The 16,988-nt window shown below is 50.3% G+C and overlaps 1 protein-coding gene across 1 annotated transcript in view; it reads left to right on the top strand.

The window, feature by feature from the left end:
* Positions 1-363: 363 nt before the first annotated feature.
* The window catches only part of TGM6 (transglutaminase 6), a 46,997-nt gene continuing 30,372 nt past the window's right edge, over positions 364-16,988 (top strand). The window contains exon 1 of the mRNA XM_040981264.1: positions 364-385. Coding sequence (XP_040837198.1) covers positions 364-385 — 22 coding nt within the window. The remainder of the gene's footprint in view (positions 386-16,988) is intronic.

Here is a 16,988-nt window from a genome sequence, read left to right on the forward strand (position 1 = left end):
ACCCAAGGGCACCTGCTCCAGAGACTCTCCATGTGGGTGTGGGGGAAAGCAGTCTGGACTGTCTGCTGAGCCCCAGCCCACACCGGGACCTTGCTACTCTGCCCTCAGGCCACCATGGGGGGGCAGGGGTGGTCCATCAATCAGCTGCTGTGGCATTCACATCTTCACATTCAAAATAAACATTGTCCAGTTGTCCAGCGTTGTCACAGAGCCCAGCCTGTTTCCACTGTGGAGGTGGAGGAGAGGGGTCGGGGGGGGGGGGGGTGCATGGCTGAGACCATGTGTTCTGAGTTTGTGGGAGCAGGCCGTGTCTGCAGTTCCAGGTGCAAAGGAGAGCGAGGTTTCAGGATTTCTGAATACGAGATGGGGGAGAACTTCCTCACCTGTACGCACTCATCCTAGGCATGGCCAGGCAAAGCCACTTATGGCCTGTCTCCAAGCCTCTGAGCGATGGGGCTGCAGAGTGCTGCTGGAGCTTGTTTACCGGTCCCTAAGAGGCTTGGCCTTTCCCCCCCACCCCATGCCATGTACACTTTGCTTTTTTAAATATGTATTTGAAAAGCACTGTTACAGAAAGAAAGAGTAAAATCTTCCATTTGCTGGTTTCACTGCCCAAAAGCTGAAGCTGAGCCAGGCCAGAGCCAGGAGCTTCTTCTGGGTCTCCTACATGGGTGGCAGGGGCATCGTCTGTTCCTTTCCTGGGTGCATTAGCAAGGAGCTGGATTGGAAGCAGAACAGCTGGGATTCAAACCAGCACCTACATGGGATGCTGCTACTGCAGGAAGGGATTTACCCACTACATAGCAGTGCTGGCCCCACATGCCTCCCTTTAAAAATAAAAAGACCTATTTATTTTTATTGCAAAGTCAGATATACAGAGAGGAGACACAGAGAAAAAGATCTTCCGTCCACTGATTCACTCCCCAAGTGGCCGCAATAGCTGGAGCTGAGCCAACCCAAAGCCAAGATCCAGAGCCTCTTCCGAGTCTCCCACATGGGTGCAGGGTTCCAAGGCCTTGGGCCAAACTCTACTGCTTTCCCAGGCCACAAGCAGGGAGCTGTATGGGAAGCAGGGCTGCTGAGATATGAACCAGTGCCCATATAGGATACCGATGTATTCAAGGCGAGGACTTTAGCTGCTAGGCTACCACACCAGGTCCCTCCACATGCCTTCCTTTAAGACAGGAGATCGGGTGCCACCCCTGCCAGCCACCGCTTGCTCTGCCTTCAATCGTGGACTTCAACCATATATCTCGAAACAGGGCCCCTGGCTTTCCTGTCACATGCACGGACTCCTGATGTTTGCACACTTGGCATCTGGTATGCATGAGACATTCACAGATACCCAGGACCCAGTCACGTCAGTGAATGAATGAAGTGGCCCATTGAGACAGCTGAGCTCCCCCTAATCCCCTGAGGGTGTGCCAGTCTCTGCTCCAAGCCCTCCCTGGGTTTGTTCAGTCCTGCCAATCTGCCTAGAGTTGGGGAGGAGGAAGACTTGGATACCTGCTTGACAGATGGAGGAGTTGAGACCCAAAGGGTTGCCGAGATCATGGGGAAGGCAGTAAGTGGCAGGACTGGGTTCCAGACGGGCAGCCTGGCCCTTGTACCTGCTCACGTGTTAGGCAGCCAATGTGTCCCATGATAAATGCCATCGGGTATGTAAAGAGGCAGGAGGTCAGTGAGGCAGGAACTCGGGAGTGTGGCTCTGCCGTAGCACTGGCCCTGGCAGGGCCTCTCTGGTGCTTCCTCCTGGCTCTGCCTGCGCGTGCTTAGAAACTGACTCTCATTCCAAGGCCAGCAAGGGTCATTAATGAGGCCTCCAGTGTCCCTGGTCCCAGGAACAGCCTCTTTCTTCTCTGATTGAGCTCTGGGCTCCAGGCCAGTCCCTCTCCCACATGCCTTGGAAAGCCAGGTCGGGACAGCTGCATCCAACCTGGAGCCTGCCCAGAGCTGCGTGGTGGCTCCATCATCATGTCATCTCTCCTCCCAGTCACCCTTGAAGGTGAATGCCACCATGCGCAGGTCCCCACCATTCCTCGCTCTCATACCAGCCACCCTCCCACCCCTAACTGATCACCCACAGCTCTCAATGCCATTGTCTGCTTACACATCACAGCTGCCAGGCCACAGGGCAGATGTCCACAAACAGGATTGATGCACCGTGGTAGGTTCTGCGCCGTGACATGCTCAGTTCACTGCCACGTGTGTGGAGCCCAAGGGTAACGAGCACCGTATCAACTACAATGACGTGGAATGTCCGTGCAACAACCCCGTCACCCTCCCACGAGGCCTCCTTTGCCTGGGACTGCAACAGCAGGTACCTGGGCCTTCAGCACAGTCGCGGGGCGGGGAGGACCACCGGGAACAGAATAAAGCACGGCTTCCTCCTGAGGCCGAGATCACTCAGTCTGGCCTGTTTCCTTTCATACTGCTTCTTGTGGCTTGAGTGTCTGAGGACTCAGCCTCACAGCTACCCAGTGGTAAATGAGCTTTCTCTCCAATAAAAATGTAAAATAAAGATATACGGACACAGGACATGTGTGCAGGCAGAGTGCGTGACCTAGCCATGAAGACGCTGGTCACCAAGCCTGCGTGACCATGCCGGGGTCCCTGGGCTCAACCCCACCCGCCAGCCTCCTGGTATTGCAGCCCCGTTGGAGGCAGGTTCAGGGTCAGCTGGCTGAGTTCCTGCTGCTCCCGTGGCGGACCTGGATGGAGCTCTTGACTCCAGGTTTTTGGCCTGGTTCTGCTACAGGCACTTAGCGAGTGAGCTGGCAGATGGGATGGTGGTGGATGGGAGGGTAGAGTTATATATTTCTCTCTCTCTCTCTCTCTCTCTCTCTTTCTCTCTCTCTCTGTCAGCCTCTGAAATAATTGGCATATATTTATATATACATTTTATATAATATGCTTTGCACACATTAATCAAAATATGTCATTCTGTAAACAGCCAAGCGTATTAGAGAATTGAAAGGGGACTGGTGCTGGGGTATAGCATGTGAAGCCACTGCTTTGCAACACCAACATTGCCTGTGGGCGCCTGTTCAAGTCCCTGATGAGCTGCTTCCGCTCCAGCTGCTCCATGTGGACCTTGCACTCCCAGCTTCTTCCTCTGACCTGGCCCAGCCCTGGTCATTGCAACCATTTTGAGAAATGAACCAATGAGTAAAACTTTCTCTAACTCTGCTTTCAGATACATAAAATAAATCTTTAAAGAGCAAGAGAGTTTAAAAAAAAATCCTTCTGCCTGTTGTCATGTTGTGTTACGCCTTCCCCAGTGTTTGTGAGTTCTTTAGGGAGCCCTTCCATCTGGGCCACAGGGGAGATTTATGACATCATCAAATGCTCCCCCCCATCCACCCTGGTTTAACCAGGAGATATCTTTGCAGTTGGGATCACAATCCTGCAGAAAGATTTGCATATTTGTATTTGACCAGAACCATCCAGGGCACCTGATCCCAGAAGTTGTGACCCTTCTTCCCAGGTCACAGGGTTATTAAACCCTGTGAGCAAGAATTCTCCAATTCACCAGCGGTGATGCACGATTCCCTGTGGTGACCCGGCTGTGGGACTTCATCAGAAAGAAGCTGTGGGGATGGGAGGAGACAGTACTGAGTGAAGGTAGGAGGAGGCGGAGGGAGGTACAGGACACAGGGTAATCCAAGAAACCCACTCTGCGAATCCCTGTGACAGCCAAGACACTGTGAAGTGCAAGGCTGGAGCAGGGGTGGGGGAGCCGCTGGGCATGGCAGGCACCAGTGGCAGGTGGAAGTCTAACCCGAGCCATGAGGGGCAAGCAGGTGGAGCGCTGCTGGAGCAAGTAGGGAGGATGTGCAGTGAGGACCACCAGTGGCCAGGACAGAGAGGTGGCAGGGTCCAGCAGGCCCCCACTGGGCCATTCTGAGTGAGGCGGACCCAGGCAGGCTTCTGAGCCAGGATGCAAGGCTCTGCCTTGGGTTTTAGAGAAACTCCAGCTGCCACAGGGAGGCCACAAGAGGCTTCCTGCGGCTTCCAGGTGACAGCCAGTGACTGTGGTGTGGACCAGGAGGCTATGAGCCCAGCTGGGCTCTGCCTGAGATCCTGGCCCAGGACAATGGGGAGCATCTGTCATCGCTAATTCTAGGGGCGGTTTGTCATACAACAGCAAAACTGTGAGCCCCAGTGCATTTCAGCCTGGTGACTAATTCCCCGTGTCATCAACGGTTGCCCTGTGACCTTCAAGGTCATCAAAGTTTAATGGCCAATTACCACCTTTATTCCACACATTAGTTTATTATTGTTCTCTGTTACGCTTGGCTGAGGCCTGTTTTCTGGGGAACCTGATGATTCTGTTTAACTGCAGAGCTGTCAGGGCCCAGTGCAATTGCTAAAAGGCTAAATCCTCACCTTACAAGAGTCAGGATTCCATATGAGTTTTGGTTCATGTCCCAACTGCTTCACTTCCCATCCAGTTCCCTGTTTTTGGCCTGGGAAAGCAGTTGAGGACAGCCCAAAGTCTTGGGATCCTACACCCTTGTGGGAGACCTGGAGGAAGCTCCTGGCTCCTGGTTTCAGATCAGCTCGGCTCTGGCTATTGCAGCCACTTGGGGAGTGAACCAGCTGGTAGAAGATCTTTCTCTCTTTCTCTCCTTCTCTTTGTAATTGCCTTGCCAATAAAAATAAATAAATCTTAAAAGGGGGGGTGAGGGTTTCTAGGGCCAATCTTGTGGTATGTCAGGTTAAGCCTCCATCTACAGGAGGAGTCTACAGGAGTTAGCACTGATTGGAGTCCTGTCTGCTCCACTTCCAATCGAACTGCCCGCTAATGCGCCTGGGAAAGCAGCGGACGATGGCTTGAGTCCTTGAGCCTCTGCACCCAGGTGGGAGATACAGAGGAGTTCCAGGTTCCTGCCTGGTTCAGTCTTGGCTTGTATTGCCATTTGTGGCATAAACTAGTAAATAGAGCTCTCTTTCTTCCTCTCTCTCTAACTCTGCCTTTCAGGTAAATAAAAATAATCCAAACCCCCCCATTAAAGTCTTTCCCTTATTTTCAAAAATGGAGTTTTCTTTTCCTGGTGCCCTCTCCAATGGATTTCCATAACAAGGAATGTTAAACCACCGAATACACGTAACCCTTGGGGATCCCTACCACAGGCCAGGAATTATGCCACGCATGCAGAAACACAGCGGTCCCCGGAGGTGTAGCCCAGCAGGGAGTGAGAGAAGGAAGTGCGCAAATGGATAAAATCTAGGCAGGCTGTGATCATGGGCGCCAAGCAACAGGTACAGGCCTGGTCCTGGGCCGTGGTAGGACACATTCCCCAGGATCGGGCAGCGGTGGGGGGGACCTTCCAAGGAATATTGGAGTCATACCGGGTAGACCCACCTGCAGGACCAAGGAGAGGAGGAAGTCCTGAGTGGGTCTCAGAGAACTCGCACACCAGCAGGACAAGTGAGAGAACAGACTGCGAAAACGGGCATGAGCAAGAGTGATCGGTCACAGAGCCTCAACCACATCACCCAACCAGCATGAGGAGACTGAAGAATCCCGTGGCATGGGGCTCCACCTCGGCCAGCAGCCCCATCACTGCTGTCCCCCAAATGGGAGTTTCTATTCACCTCCCCGTACATCAAGTTGAAAATTCCTAATGAGAACAGCTGCTTGGCGGAGCCTGGCTCATGTGATTGACTGTCTCACTGCCTCAAACTCTGGGAAAGTAACCACTGGACAAGATGCCTGGATCCACAGAAGCCATCTTGCGACAAGGAGGCAGTGAGCACATGGAACAGCCAGCAGTGTCTGAGAGGGTGGCTAAGGGGCTGCAGGAACAAAGCCCTCTGTGGCAGCACTGGGCTGCCACAACTGCCCCGAGACTGTCCCCTTTTAGACACAGCCGGGAAGAAGTCCTGAAGATCCTTGTGGCCAGAAGCCGTAGTTGCCAAAGGAAGTCATTTCAGAGAGAAAGGGAGTGAGGGCTGCAGGGATGACCATGGGGTGTGCTGAAACGAAGTAGGGGAGGTGGGAGGGAGGGTGCAGGTCAGGGCAGTGAGCTTCCCCAAACTTTTGTAGGGCCCACAGCAGGGATCTCAGCCCAGTCCTGCCAAACTGGCCCAGAACCACAATGAGGGATGCTTTCACAGCACCCACTCGGCAGCCAGCTGTCCCAGGAGCAGACTTGGTCCATGAACTCTATCTTACTCTATCCTTTGTCCAGGAGCACAAGGACAAGAGCCCCATATTGCCTCCCCACCTTGGACCCCTCGCTGAGTTCTGACTTTTCCATTCAAAAAACCCAGAGTTGCCCTGTGCTCACAGTCGCAGAGTACAGCAGCACTGCAAACAATAATGATGTTCATGGCAGGGCCGGCCCGACATGCAGAACGTGACTGCAGCTTCTCGTGCCTCAGTTTCCTCGCGCGCACAATACAGGGACAATAGTGTCACAAGGAGGGGCTTCCCAGAAAAGATCTTCCGCAGTATCCCAGGAGAGTTGAGCCTTGCGTAACCAGGATGGGGAATCCAAGGATGAGGTTTGGGGGCAGCCTGCAGCAATCTTACCAAAAACCAGCAGAGGGCGATCTAAACTGGAACCTGCCAATGGCGGGACTGAAACCCGCAGCTTCAATGTGCAGTCCCAAGTGAGAGCCAACGCCCTAGCAGGTGCATTAAGTCCCCTGAGAAGCTTGTTAAAAATGCATGTCCCAACTCAGCGGGAGCGGAGGGGAAGGAAGGCGGTTGGCGAGAAGATAGACGTATCAAACACGCCAGTTCTCTCGGTCTCTTCTGTCACTCAAGCCTGGAATTGTCACTGGTCGCGGACAGCGTCTCTCCTTCCACCTGCACTTCGGAACTCTTGTTCCCCCGCCCGGGACGCTAAGGGTCCATCCACTCTCGCAACCTGAAGTGCGGAGCAGTGAGTGCCCTGTCTGATGAGGCTTTGCCCAAAGGTAGGGTGCCACTCTTCTCACCCACATGCGCGCTCAGGCCGTGCGGCTTCTCCAGAGCCATCAGTTAGGTTAGCAGGTGGCTGCCTCCGTGTTGCCTCTCAACTCCCCAGCGAAACCCTCCTTATTCAAGTATCCCCAAGCCCGTGATAGGGGCTGAGATCAAAATGAGCAAACACATCCATGTGTGAACAGTGCTGACCCTGGCTGGATGGGTCTATCGGACTTGATCAACCTAGTCTCTTGATTTCTCTCTGTGGTTGAAATACTCCATAATAACAAAACACAAATACACATATTAAAACAGTGTGTCTTAGAAGTGGGGCTTTAGGAATGAAACTCCATAAAACTAATGAAAACACACACAAAGTGGGGCCCAGCGCCATAGCCTAGTGACTGAAGTCCCTGTTTTGCAATATGCCGAGATCCCATATGGGTGCCAATTCCTGTCCCAGCTGCTCCACTTCCCTTCCAGCTCCATGCTCACAGCCTGGGGAAACAGTAAAGGACAGTCTAAAGCCTTGGGACCCTGTACCTGCATGGAAGACCCAGAAGAAGTTCCTGACTCCTGGCTTCGGCTCAGGGCAGCTCTGGCCATCACAGCCATTTGGGGAGTGAACCAGCAGATGGAAGTTCTTCCTCTCTGCCTTTTCTTCTCTCTAGATTTACAAATCTGACTTCCCAATAAAAATAAATAAATATTTTTTTAAGTGGCAAAAATCAACTTCTACAGAATTAAGAAAACTCACCAAACTTACAACAATCAAGGGGCATTCAGTTTTTTGGTTTCTGGTGTTTTTTTTTGGGGGGGGGGTAAGATTTATTTTCTTTTATTGCTGGATAAAATGAATGGGAAATAGAGCAGCCAGGGCATGAACTAGTACCCTTGGGATGCTGAGGTGGAGTTTTGGCTAATTGAGCCATCACACTGGCATTCCCCTCCATTTTAAAGATTTATTATTACTATTATTATTATTCATTGGAAACACACATTTACAGAGAGAGAGAAAGAGGGGCATTCAGTTTTTTCAATGGCTGAGTTGCAATAAGAACTCAAGGTGGGCACTCATACAACCTGACCCATTTCCCTCCTTGGTCCTCCTTGGGGTCTCCTGGATAGCTGGAGGCCCTAGGATCACCTTTGTTCTCTGAGCCAGCAGCCTGGGGGGCCCCCAGAGGCCCCAGCAGTAAAGCTCCACCTCCCAGGGCACTATCCTTATCTGCTGCCCCTAGGGCTGCGGAGCCCCAGCCCCTAGTCATTTGTCCGCCAGCCGGAGACAGTGCTGCCAGGTGGGCCAAACGCAGGCAGGTCTGGGGAGTCACAGCAGCACAAGGCCAAGATGCACCACATTCCCGAAGATCTTGGAGGCTGTGTCACACTGGCGCTCTGTACAGCGTCAAGAGCCCCAAGATCTGACCTTGGGCTGACCTTCAGAACCTAGGCAAGTAGGAAGTGAACGCAAGGGCTGAGTTGTAAAAGTGCCTGATCCCTGAGGTGTCCCCCCCTCCACACACACACACACACACAGCCTTTTGGCAAAGGGGAAAAGAATGTAAGAAAGTGTAAGGAAAAAAAAAATATTTAAAAAAAAGATAAATAAATAAATAATAATTAAAGAAAGTGGGAGGCAATTTCCAACCCATCTTTAACCATCACTAAGCCAACAGCAAAAGTGATGGCAACAGAAAGAAAAATAACCAGACAGCTGAACACGGGGGAGACCTCTTGTTGCTGGAGTTGATTTGCTCTATGACCTGAAATGCCCTGCTTTCGGCAAAAAGAGAGAGAGACAGACAGACACACATAAAAGGCAAATATACCCCATCCAAGCATTTAATAAAAATGGTCCCCAAGGAGATCAGAAATTGGACCAAATAAAATATTTGAACTCAGATAGTGCACATATTTTCAAAGAACTAAAGGAAACACATCTGAAAACCAAATCAAAAGAAAGCAAGTGGATGATAGTCTCACCAAATAAAGAGTTATCAATCACAGGGAGGAAAGATATGAACAAAACCCAAGCAGAAATTCCGGAGTTAAAAAGTGTAAGGACTTCTCAGTCCCACTGGTGTTGAAACATGCAGTTACTTCTCATGTCAGTGAAGTGAAAATTTTGCTAGAGGGGCTGCTCGGCCGGAGGCTTCAGAAGGCAGAAGAGCGAGTCCCAGTCTGTGAATTTGATGCGAAGCCAGCTGAGGGGATCCAGTTGGTGGAACAAGAAGATAAAAACAGTAGGAAATATGAACCTGTAAAGAGAGTTGGAGAAGGCGACGAGAGAGGAAGAGCAACAGGAAGACTGAAGAAATAAGGAAGGAAAACTGCCAATTAGGTGGAAAGTGTTCACCTGTAAGCCCAAGACACTCGCAGAGGCACCTGCAGCAGAAGCACACAGAAGCATGTCAGAGCCAAACCACGGGAAAACGGAGACTTGAAATGGACAGAAAAGTCATTGTTCACAGGCCAGGGATTGTTGGTGAGATTAGAAGGTGGCTTCAACAGTAGGCGTGAAGCCAGCCATCAGTAAGGTGACCTATTCGAAACCCTGAAAGAGAGAGCCTGCCATTCAAGAACCCTCCATCCCCCAACACCACCCTTCACAGCGGAAGAGACAGACATTCCAAAGGACACCCAAACAGAGTCATCCTCCGGCCAGCTGGCCCTGAGAGAGGCACCAGGCAGTTCTTCACTGGAATGAAAGGACAAGCAGACAGCAGTCCACTGAGGGAACACAGTGGTAAGGTTAGCCACGCTGCTACATGTAAGGCAGTAAGATACATTGTTAAGCCTCTTTCCTTTTCCTGCTGAGTTGTTTGAATTTACTGCAAAACAACAGCAGTCAAAACAGGGTGCCTTAAGGAGCAACAGCCAGACCAATGGAAGAGCAGGCAGTGTCCACAAATAAACCCTCACTGGTCTGCGTCTGATCTGTTTAATAGCCAGAATATTTACATATCTAAATGTCTCCTTCCTCACTCTCCACTCGTCAGAGTTACAGAACACCACAGCACACAGAAGACCATAATGTAGGAAAGCTTAAAAACTACTGGGGAGGGCCTGCTGCAATGGCTGCATCCTCACCTTGCATGCACCAGGATCGCATCTGGGTCCTGGTTCATGTCCCGGCTGCTCCACTTATCCAGCTCCCTACTTGTGGTCTGGCAAAGCAGTCGAGGAGAGCCCAAAGTCTTGGGACCCTGCACCCGCGTGGGAGACCCAGAAGAGGCTTCTGGCTCCTGGCTTTGGATCGGCTCAGCCTTGGCCACTACAGCCACTTGGGGAGTGGACCAGCAGATGGAAGATCTGTCTCTCCTCTCTGTAAATCTGTGTTTCCAATAAACAAAACAGAACAAAACAAAAAATTACTGATGAGACAGGGATCACCAAAGAACCTGATTTCATCACAAATGGATGATATAAAATCACTGTAAGGCGTGAGGAGCAGCGTTACCCTACAGCTGGGCAAAAAAAATCTAAAGTTTTGAATTGCATTTCAGAGACAGAGTTTGGTATGTGAATTTTTTTGTTTTAATTTTATTATTTTAATTTTATTTGTTTTACTTATTTCAAAAGCAACTAATTATCATGCCCTTTGCTTCATTATTAAAGTTGTTTTTTTTTTTTTAAGGGAGTGTACAACTCCAATTTTTATGAGCGCTAAAGTGAAGAAATGAATGGGCTGGTCTCAGTGATTCGCCTTGCGGTTGGTTTTTGGTCAGGTTCATGAACTGCGGTGCACACTAACCCACGGTGATTCTGTGCAATCAGATGACATCATCTCATGTTTATTGAGGTGAAATTCACAGAACGTAACATTAGCCAAGTCAAAGCAAAGGATTCCCGGCCATTGAGCACCTGTGGGGTTGAGCAAGCCCCACACTCATCACCACCACCTGCTCCCCACCCCCAGCTCCCCACAGCCACCACACGCTGTCCCCACGGTTCACGGACTGAATGTCTCACACCTTACACAGCCTTGGGTCGGACTTCTTTCACTTCAGTGTCCTCCAGATTTATCGACGCTGCTGCCTGAATCAATGCTTTATTCTGACTTAGGGCCAGAGAACACCTCCTTTTGTGAACAACCCCCACTTTGGCTATTCATCCATCCAGTGATGGACACATGGACAGCTTCTGCCTGCCGGCTGCTGGACACAGTGCTGCCACGGACATGCGGGGACATGCACTTGGCTGAGTCCCTATTTTCATTATTATGAATGTGTACCTGAAGCGAAACTCCTAAGTCAGATGGTGACTCATGGGCTTAACTTAGGAGACACCACCACTGTTTTTCACAGATGTTGTTTTAAGCCACTAAATGAACAGGAATTTGTTAGGCAAAGTTACTAGATGGATACTACAGTTCTCAATTATTTCAGTGGTCTCTAAATGACATACATTAAGGCAAGTCATGGTTGTTTCTTGACATGAAGCAGTGTCTTCCAGCGAGGGTTTTGTGACACGAGGGTTTACTCTCTCTGCAGCCCCTTGGGCCCCATGCACAGGTACAGCGCCCCCCCCCCCCATCTCACTCTTCTGTCTTCACTTGGCTCCGAGCACTATGGCGCAATCCCTCGCCCCCGGTCCACCAGCTGAGCTGTGTTGAACTTTCCATCCTGCACATTTTGTATCGGCTGCAACTCCAGGTTACCACCTGCTCAGTTTTCTACACACCACTCCTGTCTCGGCACCAATTGTTTCACCGTCCCTGGAAGGGCCTCTGAAAACTGAATCCCACCAGGGCTTGCACCTGTTAGCCCCCAGAGGAACTTTTTTTTTACCATCTTTCCTCCTGCTATGCCTGGGCTGGTTACACTTTCTTCAAAATTTCCATTGGAATTATTCTCGAATTCATATTTCTTCTGAGCTGGAACTCCTGTTGCTTACCTCTTTGTACCTGTCTTTCTCCTTTTTCCATGTTGTGACATATCTTCCAATAATAAATCTTTTATAGAATAGATAAATAAATAACGAAGGGCCAACACCTTGGTGTAGCAAGCTAAGCTTCTGCATGTGGTGCCAGTGTCCCACATGGGTCCTGGTTTGTGTTCCAGCTGCTCCACTTCCCATCCAGCTCCCTGCTTGTAGTCTGGGAAAGCAGTCAAGGATGGCTCAGGTCCTTGGGACCCTGCACCCATGTGGGAGACCTGGAAGAAACTCTTGGTTCCTGGTCTCAGACTGAGGCCATTTGAAATGGGGAGTGTAATCAGTGACAGATGATTCTCTCTCCTCTCAATGACTCCATCTTTCCAATAAAAATAAATCTTTAGAATAGTTAATTAGAGGAGAGGAGAGGAGAGGAGAGGAGAGGAGAGGAGAGGAGAGGAGAGGAGAGGAGAGGAGACCTTCCATCCACTGGTTCACTCCCCAAATGACCGCAATGGCCAGAGCTGGAGCAGACTGAAGCTTCTTCAGGAACTTTTTCCAGGTCTCCCGAGCGGTGCAGGATCCCAAGGACTTGAACCTTCCCCTGCTGCTTCCCCAGGCCATAAATAGGGAGCTGGATCAGAAATGGAACAGACAGAACACATGCTGGTGCCCATACAGGATGCCAGCTCCACAGGCAGAAGAAGCACGGCCACGGTGGCAGCCCCATCCTACATTTGTTTCATTTTTTTTTCCCTTCCTTTTTCATTCCTTTAAAGGTCTAAAGAATGCTCAGGGGCAGGAAAAATTGGTATACAGATTGTTGGAGTGTTCCCCCACCCCATGAATTCCATTTGTGGTTAATGAGAAGATGCTTCAAATTCACAGGAAGAACATCAGCTTGCAGGCCGAATGGAATCATTCATATCCTATTTCACAGGAAGCGTTCGCTGGCCTCTCCTCTCCCCGCTCTGGGGTTGAAGCATTTCTTAGGATTTCTCTGCCCCCATGTGTTCGTGTCATTATTTTACACATTTGTTTTCCTTCTTGTGGACCACAAGTTCCTTGAAGGTTAAGGGTAGTGCCCCCTTGTCATCTCGCCAGGGGCAGGAGTTAATAAACAGCTTTAAAATCCAAGGCAGAGTTTCTTGATAACGTGCATTTTCCACGAACCTTCTGATGCTTCTTTGCATGTTTTTAAATGTTTTGGTACCAAGAGTAAGCTTAGTATTTTAGTTTATTTTTTCCTCAAACACTTTTTAAAATTTATTATTTGTAGAGACAGATTTCTCACCCACCGATTCACTCCACTAATGCTCACAAGAGCCAAGGATGGGCCAAGACCAAAGTCAGGTCTCTCAGGTTGGGTGTCAGGGACCCAAGGAGCCTTTACCACTGGCTCTCAGGGGCTGCGTTCATCAGGAGGCTGGAGTCGGAAGCAGAGCTGAGATTGGAACCCAGAGCCTCAAGTATAGGAGGCAGACATCTTAACTGCTGGGCTAAAAGCCTGCCTTCCGTGAACGTCTGGAAGCACCACAGATAAGTTCGGTGATTGGAAGGATGAACGCAGAACTTGAGCCAAGAAATAACTGCTCCAGCACAGCAGACTCCACACCTCCTGGCTGTGCCAACAGCAGCAGCAGAAGACACGGGGCCACTTGAAAAGGAGGTTAATGATGCTGTACAGTTAGGCTGCCACCACATGCCTGTAGGGCTACATCCAGGATGAGCTCAAGTTTTGACTCCAGGTTGACTTTTGAGGCGTGAGGGCTGCCTGTGCCCTTTCTGGGCCTCAGCCCTGGTGCCCGATCGTTATGTGAAGAGCCAATGGGTGTAGCACGTGACCCAAAGCAAGCGCACAGTGAATGGTAAGCACAGCACTATCTCAAAAGGGTAAAGAAGTAGAACCTGAATGTTTCCTTCATTTCTTTTGTAAGCACCAACCTAATCTTTATGAGGCTTGACCCTACTTGCTCCCAGTAGCAACACCACTGCTCAGATCATTCCAGTCTGGGTAGTCTCAACCAGTGACGGTCCAGTTCTGGGTGAATGAATGAATGAGAGGGTCCTGACACCTGAGCATTCACAACAAAACCAAGGTCAGCTCTGAGCTTCTTGGCAGCTTTCCCAACAGTTGGGGGAGGGGTCCCCAGGATGTTGGACAGATGGACGATGAGCAGGGCTAACTACACTGGACACTGGGATGGAAGGAGACTGCCCCCTCTCCTTCAGCTCACCCCACAGCTTCCAGCCTGCACATAGCAGGTCAGAACAAGGTCAGCTGACTGTGGACCAAGAGCCCTCATCTTCAGGTTGGGCCAGTGCCTCCTTCCCGGGGTGGGGGAAGTGGGGGAAGTGGGGGTGAACTCTAGAGGCCTCACTCATCCACCAAGATCATTACTGTGAAGGCTGAATGATGCCCAGATGAGCTGGAGCTTGTCAGTCTTTTATTAGCTGTCTGATGACTTTGCCCAGGAGGGAGCCGTTTCACCTTCCATTTTCCAGCTGGGCGAACAGAGGCCCAGAGGGCACAGGGGGCCTGCGGGCAGCCTCCCACCTGGCCCAGCCAGGGTCCTTCTGACTCACTGTCCCGTGAGGGTGAGTTCCTGAGGTGATGGAGGAGGATGCCCGCGTTGGCACCCATGCCTCTGGGGCCAGCCTACCCCTAACATGCTCAATCTGCCTGCAGGCCTGTGAGTGCTGGAGCCCTGGGGCCCTGGAAATGGGGTTTTCCTGCCAAGCAGAGCTCAGCTGCTCCGGATTTCCCGCCTACTACCTCTGGCCGCTCCCCTGTCATTTGGGTCTATCTATGAGACTCCTAGGAAAAGGGAAGTAAATTCTAGACCATGTCTGATCTTGGGACCCCTTTATACCCTAAAAAAAATCCCTATGAAGCCCCAATAGCATTTTTGTCTGTGAGCCTCACCCATGATGTGGAAATTAACGCTGGGAAACTCACCAAATATTCGATCATTCATTTCTCTACAAACAAATCAACCCATTGTACCTTAACACAATTAGCATATACTCAGGATAAAGCAAGATCACAGGGTTAGAAATGATGGCATTGTTTCACAATTTTCTTCATTTTATTGCCTTGGTTGGTTGTTTTTCTGTAATTTTTTTTTTTAACTAAACAGACTTAATGAGAGCAGCTGAGACTTTTGCAGTTTGTGTTTTGAATGCCATATTCCATAGAGTCTGGAACATTCCACCTTGTACTCTCAAGAGAATGAGAGGAAAAAAAAAAAACCTTGAAAGTTGTTCTAAAAATTCTCTCCAAAGGGTGAGCAGGTGGGAGGAACCTGGCTCTCCGCTGAAGCGCCCCTACTGGAGACAGAGCACCCTGTGCCCACAACACCTGAGGACTGTGAAGGGGCAGGTTCTGGGAAGAAGAGTCCGGAGAGGGCTCAAGAGTCTGGGCCCAGTCCCCACAGGTGATGCTGAGGCCCTGCCCAAGGATCCATCCTCAGCCCTGGATCTCCAGCCCTGCCTCCCACAAGCCTAGGTCCCCAGAGCTGGAGCTACCTGCCCCTTCCTCTCCCTTAAAGGGCTGCCCAGGACTTCCCTGCCTGGGTGAACTCACTGATCAAGACATGAAGCTTTCATGGGCCCAACACAGTGGTCCAGTGGCTAAAGTCCTCACCTTGCACGCACTGGGATCTCATATGGGCACCAGTTCATGTCCGGGCTGCTCCATTTTCCTTCCAGCTCTCTGTTTGTGGCCTGGAAAGCAGTCCAGGACAGCCCAAGGCCTTGGGACCCTGCACCCGTGTGGGAGACCTAGAAGAAGCTCCTGGTTCCTGGCTTTGGATCAGTTCAGCTCTGGCCATTTCAGCCACTTGGGGAGTGAATCATCGAATGGAAGATCTTCCTCTCTGTCTCTCCTCCTTTCTGTATATCTGCCTTTCCAATAAAAATAAATAAATCTTAAAAAAAAAAAGACATGGAATTTTTACTCTTCATTGTTACAACTTATGGTGCAGTAAAGAATATATACAGCTGTGAACACGTGTGTGCCCATGTAGCAAATTCCATGTATGCCTCGAAGAGCAGGTGTACATACTTCAACAATCTTACGTCTCAGAGACCTTTCCATCAGAAAAGCTCACATAAACGCACAGGGGCAGGCATTGTTCCACAGCAAGGTGACTCGTCAATGGGGATACTCACATCCCATATGGACTTGCTGGTTTGAGTCTCAGCAGCTCCGCTTCCAAGCCAGCTTCTCACTAATGTGCCTGGGAGGCAGCAGACGGTGGCCAAGTCCTTGGGCCCCTGTCACCTATGTGAGAGACACAGATGGAGTTCCTGGCTCCTGGCTTCAGCTTGGGTCAGCTCTGGCCATTGTACCAGATGAAACCAATAGATGAAAGACTCACTCTCCTCTCTCTCAAATAAATTAGCCTTTTATATATATATATATTATGTATTATGTATAATATATATGTATTTGGCATATATGTAATGGCAGAACTCCAGAAACAACATAAACTCCTACCCATTTTGAAATGGTTAGCCAACACTACACAGTAGTACAAGAGTCAGCCCTAGTCACAAGGTACATCTAATCGCGTATTTCTGTGATTGAAAAGGAAGCCCAGTATGTGACTGAGTGAAAGAGTAGCTGACAGCATGGGGTCCTGCCCCTTTTATTCAAGTGTGTGTCCATGGGTTTGCAGCAACAGGTGCTGCGCTTTCTGCTTTTTCAGTACTGCTTGGGTTTCCTGTGCAATGATATATTATCTTTATGGCCCACAGAGCCATTAAACTGCTCTGAAAGTATCTGATCCTTCCACAAACACACACTTTCATTTGTGAGGCATTCCACCTGCCAGGTATTGATGCTGGTGCCTCCACGGGGGAGATTCTGAGCAGTGTTCCCATCTCGGACTGCTACCTGCTAATTCTGGCCTGGGGATTTAGAAAGCTGGCTCACACTTTTTTTTTTTTTTAAACAGTGAGGGTACTGAGGGGCCCAGAGAAGGTAAGTGATGTCCCCAGGGTCACACAGTCACCTAGCTCAGCGACCCCAGTGCCCAGGGCTCCATCGCCAGCCGAGTTGCTACCACAAGTCTCAGGATGAGCCTGGTTGGGGCTGGGAAGTGCTGTGATTCTGACAGCCCCAGCTTCTGGGAGCCCAAAGATGAGAGATCAAAGGGCTCTGCTGGACACTGTCATTAGTAGGGCGGAG

Source organism: Ochotona curzoniae, unplaced genomic scaffold (genome assembly GCF_017591425.1).
Source record: "Ochotona curzoniae isolate NIBS_2020 unplaced genomic scaffold, NIBS_Ocur_1.0 contig_3520, whole genome shotgun sequence".
NCBI lineage: Eukaryota > Metazoa > Chordata > Mammalia > Lagomorpha > Ochotonidae > Ochotona > Ochotona curzoniae.